The sequence below is a fragment of the Clarias gariepinus genome, chromosome 10 (assembly GCF_024256425.1).
Source record: "Clarias gariepinus isolate MV-2021 ecotype Netherlands chromosome 10, CGAR_prim_01v2, whole genome shotgun sequence".
In the NCBI taxonomy this organism is placed as follows: Eukaryota; Metazoa; Chordata; class Actinopteri; order Siluriformes; family Clariidae; genus Clarias; species Clarias gariepinus.
The window spans coordinates 19,577,501-19,593,045 of NC_071109.1; the positions used below are offsets into that span (position 1 = coordinate 19,577,501).

Here is a 15,545-nt window from a genome sequence, read left to right on the forward strand (position 1 = left end):
CTACATAGCCATCATGGTACGGGACTAATGCAAATGTTTATATTTAAGGTAGAAAATATGTCAGTAAATGTCCCTGTAAGACAGGGCTAGTAAAAGTGATTTGTATGTGATTGGGAGATAAGCAGAAGAAGGGGAAATAGAAAAAGTGAATAAATGTACGGTACCATTCAAAAGTTTGGACACATTTTTGGATTCATTTTCTACATTGTAGAACAGTACTGGAGATTTAAAAACTATAAAATAGTGGCAACGATAACAATCGGTTCCTATATTAAGACATGATGGTCAGCTGTTCTGGAATCGTTCTTCATCGAGCACCATGATGAATCTGGCTCTCATAAAGGCCATCCCAGCAAAGCAAGAGCAAAACTTACCTGTGCTGTGGAGGAAAAGTTCATGCAGAGTCACCAATAAAGAGCACCTCTAATTAGAGCCGTTATAACGGCTTTACAGAGCATAAGTAGCAGATACATTTCGATATCAACTGTTTAAAGGAGATTATTGCAGATTTTTGGACAACTTCATCATTGTTTTACTATGTAGAAATAAATAACACTCGGGGGAAAGACCTTGAAGTTAGAAGGTGTGTCCAAAACTCTAATTATAATAGTACTAAGAAGGTGATAGGACTTTTTCTGTCTTCTGTTAAGTCTAGTCATTTTTCCACATTGATCTCTAATTGACCTGTACTAGTGCGAAACCTAATCCACCTAACGTGACTGTTTCAGGCTGCAGCACGGCATCACTGCAGCTACCTTGTCTCTCTGCACTCTGTTTTGTTCCTGCGGGTGGGGGGAGACCCGGTGTGGCTGCAAGGGCTCGAGTCTGCACCACCTCGTCTCCAGCAGCTCGACCACATAAACAAAGTGCTCGCTCACCAGCCCTGGCTCATCGCTCGCTCTCACATTCAGGTACAGTCGACAGACGCCACAGCATGTTCTGATGTTGCACCTTGACCTGTGTCACGGGTAATAAAGTGTGCATTAAACTGTAGTAGAGCACTACACAGATAAAATGAGTGATTGTATGTAATAATATTTTATTGTGGACAAAATGAGAATGCTTGGTTCTGTTCCTAAAAGTTCTGCCACAGCGTGGTTGAGCTGATCTTGGGCTGTCTCCACAGGCTTTGCTGAAGTCCGGCGAGCAGTGCTGGTCTCTGGCTGAGCTGGTCCAGGCTGTAGTTCTGCTGGCTCATTGCCACGCGCTCTGCAGCTTCGTGTTCGGCTCCGAGCAGGACACGCAAACGGGCCCCAGAGCACCGCACGGAACGCCCCCAGGCTACTGCCTCTGCGATGCTGCCAATGGCAACGCCACCTTCCCACCTCGCAGGAGGGTAAGTGTTTAAAGTGCTCGCCTCACCCACACACAGCTTTCTGCCGTTAACTTGGCCTTGAGTCCCTGGCACTGAAGCTCTGTCGTATCACATTTGGTGAAAACTGCCAGGGATTCTTCAAGTCTTTGAACATTTTTTTTATCTTTTCAGGTCAGAGCAATGCGCTAAACGTATTTACCTTCAAATGGCTTTGTGGGAGCCACCTGAAAGCATTGCTCTTTCTTTTTCTCAGATTGCTTTCAGCAGTCAGATCAAACTCTAAATGCTATTCAGCAGGCAGTAAAGCCAATTCACTGAAGGGGAAACGAAGCAGGATGTGAAAGAAACACATTTGCTTCTGGTAGCACTTGCTTTTTCTGTGCGCTGATTATATCTAGGTGACTTCAACCTGTGAAGGTCTTGCAAGCCAATCAAAAAAACAAAAAAACAAAAATGGAGGTAGCTAGGGAAAATGGAAGTTTGGGTTTTGGGTAGAATTCAGTTTCCCTGTCTACCTCTGAGGATTTTTCTTCTTAAAAAGTATTTTTGTTCTATAGCTTATTAACACCATTTCACACTTCAAACTCAGGACACCAACTCATGAGCACATTTAGTCGACGCTTGCTGCTTGGGCTGGAAGGTCTAGAAAAGAATAGGATTTTAATGTGACCCATTGTCACATTTGGAAGAATGCAATTGAGGCTCACACACTAGTTTTTGTGCTGTTTGCATATAGCGTTGCATTTTCCATGTTTTAGTTACTGGCCTGCGTGAATAGTCTGAATTTGGAAATTTCCTGGAAAGGAAAAGATCTCAAAACTTCACCAAGTAGATTATCAGTATCTCCTGTAAAACCATGTTCAGTGTATAAGCAACAGGCTTGTATTTGTGCAGTACGTCTGTGGTCTTTTGTTAAATGGAAAAGGTTTATATGTCTCATGGTGGCTTTTCTCTTGCGACACAGTCTCTCGACTCGAGTTGTGACCTGGCGTGCCTAAGGGACGGAATCCACAAGTCACAAGAGGAGAAGGAGCGAAAAGGACACCCGGTCCTTCAGTCGTATGCCCTCCTGCACATAGGTAAGCCGTGTGCGTCCTGGTTCACTATCAGACGTGCCAGAGGAGAAATGCTCTCACATCTCCGTGACTCCTCCTTTCCTCTTTTCTGATTTCAGACATGGATGAGGATGAGGAAGAAGAGATGATGTGTTCGACAGATCCCTCCCGCTTTGTCAAGGACCCTGATTTCGGCTACCAGGAATTCGCCCGGCAGGAGGAAGACCACTTCCAAGTACTGCGGGTGCAGGTGAGACTGTGCTACCATGTTAGTTTCTAAAATGGCAGCTGCTCAAAAGATCAATGGCAGTTCTACACTTAATCTTCTCTGGAGCCTAACGAGAAACTTTGTAGCATGTACTTAAAGGTTTCCTGGATTGTTTGTCCCTTTTTTTTTTTTTTTTTTGTCTGATCCAAAATGCCGCAGTGTGGTTTTACTTAGAGGAAGAAGAAGCTTGTGGTGTTTGCAGCCTTCCCGCTCAGCTGAGTTCCTTCTGTTTGTGAGTGCTGATGTCTTGTGTGTGTGTGTAGGACTACTCGTGGGAAGACCACGGTTTCTCCTTGGTAAACCGTCTCTACTCGGACATTGGGCACTTATTAGATGAGCGGTTCCGCAGCGTGGCCTCATTACCGTCCCCGCGCAACCCGGACCTTAAGAGAGCCATCTGGAACTACATCCATTGCAGCTATGGAATTAGGTACAGTGAGCATACGGTTTTGTTTATTCTTACTTGGGGGTGTATGCAGCCTCTGATTCGGGGCTAAGAACAGCTAAAACCATTTTTTTTTTCCTTTTTTTTTTTTAAATGCAAAAGTTTTCAATCCACAAAAAAAGACAACAGTCAACTTTTTTTCAATAGAGAAACAGCTTAGTATTTGCATTTGATGACATTTGGGGCTGGGAGAATAAATCATCAAACATACCACTGCTGTAATATAATATAGTGCTCTACACTGCACTCTCAAATCAGTCATAGTGAGACTAGCTAATCCCGGGTGTCTGTGAGCTCATGCAAGAAGAAGCAGAAGGGGTGGATAGCACTTTTCTCCGTGTGAGTTGCACTATCCCCATCGTTGTATGAGCAGAAGTTTAAAAAGATGCGGTCACGTGTTTCGGAGGAAGCACGTGATGGTCCTTTGTTTGTAGAGGTCACCTTGGACACCTTGGGAAAGTGTCCTAATAGAGAGACAGGGGGCAATTATGGTAAAAATTAGTTAATTTTTATTATTTTTTAAAATTCTAATTCTGTTTTCATGTTCCTGTTGTCAGGACTCATGGATTAATCTCGCACTACTGGTGTGTTTTAACAGGTACGATGATTATGATTATGGGGAAGTGAACCAGCTGCTGGAACGTGGACTGAAGCTTTATATTAAGGCTGTGGCCTGCTATCCTGACTCCACTAAGAATCTTTTGTGCCCTCTGCCTATGGTTTCTCTCAAGCCCTCAGAAAAGGTATGCTTAAAGAAATCAAATTTTATTCATCAACTATTTATTACTACAGTAATCTAATCTGTCGGATTGATCTATGACGGCAGCTCCGACAATAGAGCGAATCACAGATTATGTTAATCTGCTCGTTTTAATACGTTTAATAATACATTTCTACAGTATGTAAGTCTTTTACAGGGACACGACTGATAGACGGCATTCGTAATCTTAATAATAAACATGTGGGCAAAAAATAACACGATTAACCAAAGCAAGATGTGTAATCAGTGGTAGGGGTGTGTTGTAGTTTTCTGCTAAATGATTAAAATACTTCAAGATGTCTCAAATACTCGCGCTTCATGGTTAAACAGTACAGAGGATTTTCCACTGTACAGTTATCTTGGAAAAAAGTTGTCTTGATGATTTTTAAGTGCAAATGGGGGGGTTTGAGGAAATTATGGTTTATAGCTTGTCTCATAAGTGATGAGCTTGACTTGCGGACGTTCCACAACTTGAAATGGTTTAAAAGCGTGACTTGTCACTACTCGTTCTTGTTGCCAAATTTCTTTGGTAGGAGTAATGCAGTTTAGGACATGTCATTATAAGAGAGAAAATCAACTTCAAATGGAACTTATTTTTCCTCTATCATCCCCCCCTAATCATATTTTAGTCCTTATGTGAGTTTTTTTTTTTTTTTTTTTTTTAAAGTTGTCCTAGTTTTGCTAAACCGGAAGTATCTTGGTTTGTTTATAATGGCAACATATCTAAAGTTGATATAAAAAAGAATAAACATTACTAATGCAGTGGCTTTGTTTTGCACAGGTACACATGAATCTGCTGGTGATGGAGGCACGGCTGCAGGCTGAGCTGCTCTACGCACTCCGAGCAATCACACAGTACATGATCGCCTAAGACACCTAGGCACATGCGGAGGGAGAGGAGGGGGGAGGGGGGTGGGTGACGGGGTGGGGGAGTTGCACAGTCACTTATGGTACAAAAAAAAAAAAACCTGACGAGGGACAACGGGGAAAGGAAATGGGTGATAAAGAAAGGTGGAGAGGACTTGTGAAGAGCAATATTTCTTCTCCATATCTTGTTTTTTTTCCTTAAACAAAAGGTACTGCTGTGAAGTGTCTTCGAGGTGATCCTTGAAGACAGAAACAATCTTTCTTTCTTTGTCTCACTTTTTTTTTGCATGTTGTTCCCTTCATTACTTTCTATGTACATGTGTGTGTGTTTTCTACTCTTCAGTTTGAATATCTTTTTTTTCTAGATTGTTTATGTGCAATTACCTTATTCTGTTATTTGTGTTGAGATTGTTTTTAATTGTTTTGTTGCTTTGCCTGTTGCTCCTCTGTTGACCGAGGAAAGGAGAAAGAACCTGTCAGTTTCAATTCTAGAGTATTGAACGGTGCAACAAGAAAAAAAAAAAGAAAAAAAAGGCAGATGACTCAACTTCTCCTAAAATCAAAGGCAGTGTTTACTGAAGCTGAGACGAACAGACGAATGTTGAAGTTCAACATTTTTTCTTTTTTGAATCTTTCATTTAAGTTTAAGCTTAGAACAAAACACCAGATGATATAGGAAAAAAAAAGGTTTCATGGCTATAACTTTGTTTTAATGGCACTTTTAAGATTTGAGTAAATGTACTTGGGCACAAACATTTACAACATTTGACTGATTAATGAAAATAGGTCGTGCTTCAGTTGACTCGGGTTAAAATGCCAGTTGTGCTGCTGGTTTCTCCGGTGTCGGTTTGAAGGGTGCAGATAACAGACACACGTTTGTGGTTTAGAAGAATCTAGCAGCACTTTTAAACCAATTGCCGTAATTGTTTTAGGAATTTTACTGCATAACTGAGCTCATGTTGTAGCCTACACTCCACCCAAAATTAAATTTTTAATGTTGGTTCTCTAGTCAAATGAAGGACAACTTTCTTTCTTTTTTTTTCCCCTCCTCTCTCGTTGATTTATTAGCATAAAATATTTCGGTGATCCTTTGTCATCTGTGATACTTTATAATGCGAAGAAGGTCAAAAATCAGGCCTGCTGTGATGCTTCCTGTAACTGACCTGCACAACTTGTTTCCTTGCACTGGACTATTTTGCACAGAACTGCATAAAGTGACCTGCATTGCCTCTGAGCAGCTGTAATAGTTATTGGAACAAACGTCCCAGTGAGGCCTCCGTTCACTGGCACCAAACAGATGCCATACTTACTGCAAAAGTTTTGGTTGTGGAAAAGGCCAAGCGTTACTAGTTAAAGCCATGATAGTATTGTATTGGTGCAGAAGTGTTGCTTGTGTAGGGTACATGTGGCAAAGAAAGATGGGCACCAATGTCGTTTTATTTATTTTTAAACATATTGCATTACTATGTCACTATGGCTATGTTCAGACGCGGTGTAATATATTCTTTTTTTATTTCTCCCCCAGCCCCTTCCCCCCTCCTTTTTTTTTCTCCCTCTCTCATCTGATCAGTTATTTGCAATCGGACAACATATTGATCAGAACAGATTTTTATAGTACACCCTTAAACTTGTGAATTACAAAATTATCAAACATGAGCACCTGTTTAAACATAGCCAGTGATCATCATTGTTGTTGATTGATAGTTTTTTGTGTTGGAAGGGAAATGCAGGTGGGATAAGATGGCCAACATGAGTGCTGAATCTTTTTATTTAATACAGCACTGTGGGACTATCGGGAATGACCAGTCACATATCAGAAAGAGGAAAAACAATGATCGATTTCATCTAATGCTAAATGTTTGGACTGACTTGTTTGATATATAAACTTTGTATAGTGAAGAATCTCCACTGTGTGTTCAGCTATGCGCTGGACTCTGTGAAGCGATGGAGATCGTTAAGTGCAGTGCCTTTAGTTTTAAACCAGTAAGGCAAACGTGGACTGGTGGTGTCGCTGTGACGCTGGAGGTGCATTTAAAGCATGCTGGATTCAACTCTGTTCGGGAACCCGGTCCGGACGGTTGTCTACACGCTGCTTCTTCCTGAGCAGTCAGACAGAACAGGGACACTGGTTTGCTTCACATGCCTGGCCAATCCCCAGCACAATCAAGCTGTTCCATATTGTTATGGAGCTAATGTGCTGTTATTCGCCTGCCATCAGCATGTCCGTATCGGTTCCTCACTCACTGCCTTCTTCTGTGACATCAAATAAGCAGCAGTGGACTGTTTCATCATGTGGCTTTCCTTCTGATCCTTTGTGGAGACTAAAAGACTGAACAAATGTGGCTTTAGCCAAGTTGTTTAATATTTACCACGTAAATGTAGAGATGTTTAAAAAAAGAATAGAAAAAAAAAATTCAAAACAAGGAAAATTAAGCAAAAAAATCTTTTTTTCCCTTGAAATAAGAACTTATTTTTTCTATAAAGATATGCTATACCACTTGTCTGTTGTTGTTATTATTATTATTAAATTCTAATGCACATATTAGACCAGGTTACTTTTGGCACACAGTGTGAGGGGGGTTATTTCTGTGCAATCCTCTGCTGCAGCTCCATAGATTACCCTCAAACCTGTTCTGTGGCACTTCCGCCATCTAGTGGCAGGTTATTGTTATTATTATTTTGGTTTTCAGTTCCCTGAAATGGAAACCTTGAATACATGGCGCCAATAGACACAACTCAACTTTAGGTTTCTTTGATTCACCCACATCATTATTTGATCATACGGCATGATGTACCTCTGTCCATTTGTATCTTTTAAAAAATACGGATATATTTATTTCACACCGAAAAGCAAGGCTCCATTCGCTGGTCACTTTAATAGGAACACATACGCAACCAGTCATGTGGCAGCAGCACAACACTGTACATAAAATCCTGCAGATACAGATCAAGAGCTTTACTACATGTTCGCAGTAAACAGAAAGAGAATGTGGTTGGGTTTGTGCTAAATGATGTAGAGACAAAAATCATCTAGTGAGCTCATTTAATTCTCTCAACAACAAGCAGTTAATGTGCTCAGCAATGCCACTTATGTTCTGTTTAGCAACGTAAATACCAAGAACATAAATAATTAAAAAACAAATAGTCCCGGTTTGACTTGAATGCACTTTGCATACTTGGAGTGTTCAAGTCAAACCGGGACTTTTTGTTGCATGCTTTTTGTTGAGAAATATAATCTGTTTACACTCCCCAGCCAAAAAAACAAATAAGACTAATGTTTCAGAGGCTCACCTTTTGCCTATAGACAGAGTTAAACCACTACATGAAGGAATCTGTTTGTTGATTTAACGTTTTTTGAGCTCTGAAATGTATAGAGCTCTACTTTCAGCTCCGATTCAATTAAACGCTGCAAAACTGATAGGCAGTGCTTCACGCCGCCGATGAATAGTGACACAAAGCCTACAGCACAAGCAACCCAAGGCGAATAAATAAAATGTTCCATCATGGAGTCAGTCACCTGCCCTCAACCCAGTGGAGCAAAACTGAAGGTGGTTGCAGTCAAAGGCCTGGCCAAGCATCCCAATGGAGGAAACTTAGCAGTGGGTAATGTTCGTGTGTTCCAGAACTTAATCGCTAAACTTCTTAAATTAAAGATGGCAATCTACACTTTAAATCACATAATGATTGCTTCATTGTAAATCTGTTGTGGTGGGGAACTACTGTTAATAGCCTGTTTTGGATATACATGATCAGAAACACACGAGGGCAACTGGGTTAAACTGATTACGTTTATTTCAGATATTCTTGACTGATTTCACAGTCACCTCTGGCTAACAATAATAAAGTAAGAAGAGCAGGGGAAAAGGAAAAAAAAAACATTAATATAAAGCAATAAATGAAATACACAAATAGTGAACTGGCTAAACACTCACCAAACTTTTATACCCCCTTTCCCCAAAAACAACAACCAAACCTATCCACAAACAAAAAGAAATAGTGTTTTATCAACTGGAATATGTATCAGACCTTTTCAGGAGTACAGGAAAGAAAACGATAAGAAACGAAGATTAAACATGAGGATGCATGGGACAGAGGTCTGATCTGAGGTCAAGATATTTAAACTCCTGTAAAAGGTTTCAAGCTCTGTCTATTGGGAATTCAATCTCGTTGGCTTTCAATCGAAAGCTGGTAGTCCTCTCTACTTTTAATAGGAATTGAAACTTAAAAACTAGTTTTAAAAGAGGGTTGAGTTTCACTTTTTCCTGCTTATTTTAAGTTTAAGTTTCAATTTAAGTTGGATCACATTTATGAGATTTTTTGCAAATATTTAAAATGGGATTTTTATCAATGAAGAAAAGAAAATGTGCAAAATTAATTTCAGCACTCCAGCCTACTTCTCAAAGCCTTGCCCGCTGGTTCATTCTCAACTCCTTTACAAGATTTTACCATAAAAATCCAGACACTGTCACGTGTCAAACTTCAGAGGAACAAAGCACAGCCCAAAAAGACAGGAGCAGCAATGTAAACGGTTCGTAGGAATACAGATAAAGATAAAAAAAAGTAACACTGTTTGCTAAAAGGACTGATTTCCAGAAACGTACATGATGTCTGTCAAAAACCTCTTTCAGGGTCTAATCTCTCATTTCTGCTTCTAAGAAATTACTTGGAATCTACAAAAGTAAGTGTTTGAGGATTAATAAAGATGAATTTATCTTTTATGGTCTATATTTATAAAATGTGCTGCATAAAATAAAGGCCATTAAATCTAAATCTGGCCGCCTTTGTCACGTCTAGCACCAACTGACAGGAGACAACCATTCTCCTCAAGAACAGAGCGCTTTAACAGTTAGTTTAATATTCTGATATACTTGTATTATTACCGTTAAATGTTGAATAATATCCAGCTCTAAAACCAAAAGTTCAAGCTACATAAACAAATAAAAAAAAAAAAAACTACATAATTTCTACATGAACAGCTCAAAGAAGAAAAAGAAAGCGTAGGGAGATACATGGTTTGTTCTACATCAACATGCTAGTGTTTGTTGGCAGTTTATAACTTTTTTTATATACCAAGATTCGGTGAATGTACACTTTACACAAGCTCTTATTTTCAAGTGGAGCGTAAGCTGTATTTCTGTAATGTTAAAACATTTCCATTGACGGCTGAGTGGCTTTTATAAAATCATGATTATCTTACCGCTTCCATCAGGAAAGGGTTTTTTTTATCAATATTATTGATTTAATTAACATTACTATTGTTTTATTAAAACCCTGAGAGTTAAACATTGCATCAACATCATCATCTTTCTATTTTGCCAGTTTTCCAAGATGAACTATAAATTGCCTGGCAAAGTGATACAGCTCAGTACTTCATTCTCCTTTAAAAAAAAAAAAAAAAAAAACTGCTCCAAATTTAGTAGCAAATTACACGGCAAGTTCTACTTTGCAAAGCGTTATACTGTTATAACTTATAACCCATTTACTAGTTTCCATATATAAAAGCTGCAATACTTTCCTCTCAAGCCATCCCAGTCTGACATGCTCTTCTTAGTGTTCCTGTGGTTATCTATAAAATCTACATGCATATCATCTTTTACAAAAATAAAAGATTACATAGAAAATGACCGTTAAAAATAGTTTCTGTACTTTCGAGAGGGTACTTTCTGATTAGTATGAATATTTGTCATGATATAGCCCCGATCTAAATTAATCAATACAATTAGTCAGTATACATCATTTTGTTTCCTTTTAACAAATCCATACAAAAGATAGTTAGTACTAAATAAGAAAAAGTCAATCACTAAGAAAAGTATGACTTTTGCCCCTTTGTGTACTGCTGTACAGAATTCTATAGAATAAGGGCACCTCATATATAGCATTTGTCAAATAACCAATCAGTTTCATCCTTGGAATGAAATTAATCAATATTGTTTTTGATTGTTTTCTCTCCATCTTTGCTAAATTTAAGTGTAAGTACTTAAAACGTCATACTCATCTCTCTTTCTCTCTCTCTCTCTCTCACACACACACACACACACACACACACACAAACCCTTCAAATATTATATCCTGCAAATGGGCATGTTGATAAAACACAATGCCGTTCAGTTTGACAGAGTTGGCAAAGTGGTAAAAACCATAGAAATCCGACCAAAAAAATTCTATGGTAAAAAATCTAAATGCCCTGTGTCTAATCCCATTTCTTCATACTGTTAACAATTTAATCAATATTAAATTCTCACTTAATGATCAGTCCCTACTCTTTAGAACATAAGGGGGGAAAAAGAAAAAAGGGGAAAAAAAAAAAACACCTTCCTGAGTAGAGTCATCATAAAAGCTAAATTAAAAGCATTACTTATAGTGACAATAATCATTATCAACCTCCTCAAAATATTTTGCCTCCGATGCAAAAATATGAGCACACTTCGTACCACACTGAGTGTGTACTACTTGAGCGCAGCATGTGTCCACATATTTGTTATGTTCCGGGCTCACTGGGACAGTCCTCGTTTAAAACGCTGATGGTGATTATACGGTGTCAAGTCTGTGCTCCAACCAATTGATCAATAAATCACTGTTTGATTTTGCATGATTTTCACTCCAATCATTTGTTTAGCTGGTGACCAAGGGAAAAGGATCCTCAAGTATCAGTATAAAGTTTGATCCTCCAGGCCAAGTCAGCTGTCTTTACATCTAGGGAATGTACCATCTTAGCCCTTTACTACATCGGTATTAGTAATAGGCATTATTGTAATAAACTTGATTAGTAGTTTATTAATTGTGCTTCACCTTTAATTTCTTCTCTTAATTTTCCTAGTCAATATCTCTGAACAGAAAACAGCAAAGTTCCAAAGTAATTTTTTTTTCCAAGATATCATCTGGGTCTGGCGTTTAACAGCTGACTTCCCCGTGTGTATTGGCACTTGTGTATGGTTTGTTTTTGTGATCAAAAAAAGTTGCCAAAACGTCTTAAAAATTTGGCTAATGTCTGTATATTCAGCCAAAGCAGTTTTTGAGGTACAATGGTGAATGTGGAGGCAAAAAAAAAAACAAAAATAAAAACTGAAGGGGTGACAATTTAATTAATGCACCTTGTGAGATTCCATATATGGATTAGGGTTGACCTGCAAGAACAAAACAAAGCAGAATAATATTGGATGTTGAACATAAAATTGGATAATAACTTAAAAGTGCATTAGACAAAATTCTAATATTTATGGTGGTACCTGCTCATATACTTTAGCAGAATTAGCTCGGCACCCAGTTGTGAGATGAGCTCTGTGTGGTGGCTGGCCCAGGGTAATTTTGCCCACCTGGTGCAATGGGGTCAAAGTTGAAGTCAATCGACTCTCCATCCATAAGGTCACTGTTAATGATGTAATCAACATCACAGTCCAGGTTCTCTGTAAACATTTCAATATCCAAGTCTGTGGGCAGACGATCGTGAGAGGGCAGAAAGCAAGGTTGTGTTCCATATTGGTTTATCCCCTGAAGACCTCCACTCCCGGCTGCAGAAGGGACAGCTCCATGTTGAAGAAGACCTCCACCTGGCATTTGATTCTGGGTCTTCATGGGCGGCAGTTGTGAGAGATCCTGTCCCATGCTGGGCATCATCATGCCAAAATTCATTTGAGAGTGCTGCTGGGGTTGTAGCTGGGATTGAGGCTGAAGGGTCATTTGTGGCACTGGGCTAGTATCCATATTCTTGCCCAGCGTCATTTGACCAGACTTGGCCTGGTTGCCAGAAATAGAGTCTCCGAGACCCAAAAGATTAACACCTCCCTGGCTAGGCATCAGAGGGTCCACTTGAGTCATCAAGATATCAGCTGGTGGGGGCGAGTCAGTGGTGAGGAGTGCCTCAAGACTGGATGGCACATGGGTGCTGAAACCACCTCGGGATCCTGGACCCGGCAGTGGGTTAAAGAGGGAGTTTCCAAAGTTTGAAATACTTGTATTGGACTCCCCAGGCTGCTGAACAGAACTTGGTGATCCTTGCTGGGATGGTCCTTGGGATCCCTTTACTGGCTGTAGCTGACAAAAAGATGTAAAATTAGTGCCACGGGGCAAAAGGGTAGAAGCAGAAGGCAGTGGAGTAGGTGGTGCTTGCGGTGCTGTGCTCGGGCTTGCACTGCCTTGCTGTGCTGTCATTAAGGTAAGCCCATCAATAAGGTCCAGTTCTTCCATTAGAGTTTCAGCCAATGTAGGTGGAAGACTGCTAGTGGGATACCCACTCAGAAGTCCATCTTCTGGCAGGTCATCTTCATCTTCTTTCACTGGGGGAATCGGAGAGTGCCTGCCACTCAAAGTGCTGGCATTTGAACTGGTGCGTGGTCTAAAACTTGTCCACATGTCTTGGTCGTCCAAGCTACGTGATGATGGGCTGTTACTACTCACTCCCCACTTTCCAAACTGTCCAGGAGGTCCGGGACTGTCTGCACTCCCTGCCCCAGGCACACCTTCACCCTGCATGGTACTGCCAGGACCACCAACACCCCCTGCTGCTGCTTGTTTCTTGGTCTGCTTTGCCCGCATGCGACTTTTCAGCAATTTAGTACTATTGTCCATGGAGGCAGCACGGCGTCGTGGGGATTTCCCTGTCTTACCACCTTCAGGATTAAGCATCCACCAAGAGCTCTTTCCAGTGGATTCATTGTGCACTCTCAAAAACTTGTTGTGCAGGGACAAATTGTGACGAATTGAGTTCTAGGTGAAAGAAAAAAAACACACACACACAATAAAAAAATATGAGGTGATTATTCCAGATCAAAGCATTAATAACCTTTTAGTAAAGTATTCATTAGGACATACTGGTGAATGATTATCACTAAAACATGACATAATTGTAGTGCAGAATAATGAATGTACGTGTTTTTTGTTTTTTTGTAACTTTATGAGTGTATGTGTGCGAATTTAACTCTACCTTCCATCCAGCAGAGCTGTTGCTGTCACCTTTATCCTTAAAATATGGCACAGTTTTGACCATCCAGTCATAGATCTGTGCCAGAGTGAGTCGCTTCTCTGGTGAGTTCTCAATCGCTTGGCTTATCAGATCAGCGTAGGACTGATTCCCCCAGGCATTGCGCCGGGATGAACCCTTTCGAGGTGTGGCCCCGCCCACTCCTGGTATCACCCCTCCCTCTGAGGCGGCGGCTTTTTCAGGCTCGGATGCGATTGGCTGAGGCTCCTGTTTATCTTCCTCGGCAGGCGGGGTTCCAGCAGCGGACTCGGCGCCGTCTGGCCCCTCCACTTTGACAGCTGAGATGTCGGGCCGAGGCAGCGGCCATGTGCAAGACCTCGGTCTACTCTGCGGCTCGAAATCTGGGTCAATCGGGGGTGCTTTATCTGTCTCCATTGTGCAGAGCAATTACTCTGATTTCAGGAAAGAGTCTGACAGTTTACAATCTGAAACTACTTCTCTTCCTCTAAAACACTACAACAGTAAAATAACTCGACTTAAACTGTAGATTTCACTTAATAATGCTGTCCGATTATTAAGAGATATGCAGGTGGTGATTTGTTGTTTGGCTGATTTGTAAAAATATTTATTAAATAATTGATTTCAAACACATTGATTTTTTTTGTTTGTTCGTTTTTGAGGCGGATTAAGTAGAGATGAAATAATCTGTGTGCATTTATGTATGCAAATCTATAGCGCTGCGTAATCCTCCGATTGGAGATTAAAGGGCCCAAATAATCTCCTTAATAGTAATGATCATAAACCTTCCGACTGACATGGAGGGTCTCTTTGTTTACATAAAGGACAAAAGAAATCCACATGACAAACAGTACTGAATACGTAAAAACATGAGAACTGTCAGGGTGGAGGCTTGAATATATATATATATATATATATATATATATATATATATATATAAAATAAATATGTCTAAAACTTGTACACGAATTTAAAACTAAACTTTACGACAAGAAGCGGGAAAGCTTTTGATGTAGAAGGACAAATGAAAACAATGTGACAATTTTGTAAATAATAAAATTGCATCAAAATATCAAACACCAAAACTGGTGACTTTCCAACAGATTATTAACAAATGATATCAGTTACTTTCAAGTCATTAATGTACATGAGGCCATTTTGAACATCTCTTATACCAAATAGTGATTCATCACTCTATGAATATATAACTCAGACACTGTACACGAGCGCTTAGGAGGAGTGTGTTTCTGGGTACGCGTTGGACACGCACCATCATGTCTGTCAAAATCAGCCAATCATTAGTCATTACACTGCACTGATTTCCACTTTAGTTCAATTTTAAGCTTGATATGATCAGATCAGTAAATATTTATCTGTATTATACTGTTTTCCCCCACCCAGATCGTCGGCCTTTTAAGTGTGCGTTAGACCATTCGACCAGTCAAACCTCTCCAGGAAGTTAACTAAATTAATTAGTCACGATTATTTATATCTAATAACAGAACTAAAGTAAAACGGTGTGTTATTCTCGTTCAAGTGTGTCCGCTCCGACACGCTGTGTGTAGGCGCGTGTCACCATCTGCCATGTTTCTCCACACACACACACACACACACACACACTTACTCTCTTCTCTCTCTCACTCACACACACACACACACACGATGCTTGCGCGGCAACTACGCCGAATGCGTCCGTACACAGTTCGCCGATTCCGACCGATATGTACGTACTTCATGTAATTCGAAAGTGCAAGAATTTAAGCCCACATTGTGACTTCCGTCGTCAGCAGCTCGTCCGTCCAGACAAAAAAAAAAAAAAAAAAACTCGACACCAGAGTTTCAACGTGAGAACAAACTAGGTAGTCACCTAGTTGGCTAACTCCTCCGGTTAGTTAAAAAT

General features: G+C 40.1%; 2 protein-coding genes across 2 annotated transcripts in view; one reads left to right on the forward strand and one right to left on the reverse strand.

Moving 5' to 3' along the window:
* sesn4 (sestrin 4) overlaps positions 1 to 5,796 on the forward strand; it is a 15,304-nt gene extending 9,508 nt beyond the window's left edge. Inside the window, exons 2-9 of the mRNA XM_053506361.1 lie at positions 1 to 16; positions 729 to 911; positions 1,127 to 1,336; positions 2,280 to 2,394; positions 2,490 to 2,620; positions 2,902 to 3,068; positions 3,682 to 3,826; positions 4,625 to 5,796. The exon at positions 1 to 16 is cut by the window's left edge and continues 185 nt beyond it. Coding sequence (XP_053362336.1) covers positions 1 to 16; positions 729 to 911; positions 1,127 to 1,336; positions 2,280 to 2,394; positions 2,490 to 2,620; positions 2,902 to 3,068; positions 3,682 to 3,826; positions 4,625 to 4,714 — 1,057 coding nt within the window. The 3' untranslated portion in view covers positions 4,715 to 5,796. The remainder of the gene's footprint in view (positions 17 to 728; positions 912 to 1,126; positions 1,337 to 2,279; positions 2,395 to 2,489; positions 2,621 to 2,901; positions 3,069 to 3,681; positions 3,827 to 4,624) is intronic.
* A 2,684-nt stretch (positions 5,797 to 8,480) lies between these two features.
* On the reverse strand, positions 8,481 to 15,033 carry foxo4 (forkhead box O4). Its single transcript, XM_053505553.1, has 3 exons — positions 13,631 to 15,033; positions 11,937 to 13,413; positions 8,481 to 11,834 (listed from the first exon to the last, which is right to left on the reverse strand). Exons 1-2 carry the CDS (start codon positions 14,060 to 14,062, stop codon positions 11,959 to 11,961), a joined length of 1,887 nt encoding a protein of 628 aa, XP_053361528.1. The 5' UTR covers positions 14,063 to 15,033; the 3' UTR covers positions 8,481 to 11,834; positions 11,937 to 11,958.
* Between the last annotated feature and the right edge of the window lie 512 nt (positions 15,034 to 15,545).

What these genes read in the sequence shown, in the direction of transcription:
- foxo4 (XM_053505553.1), bottom strand. Translation starts at nt 14,062, where the DNA reads ATGGAGACAGATAAAGCACCCCCGATTGACCCAGATTTCGAGCCGCAG. An exon ending in ACAGCTCTGCTGGATGGAAG is followed by an intron (nt 13,414 to 13,630) that starts GTAGAGTTAAAT and finishes TCTTTCACCTAG; the next exon opens with AACTCAATTCGTCACAATTT.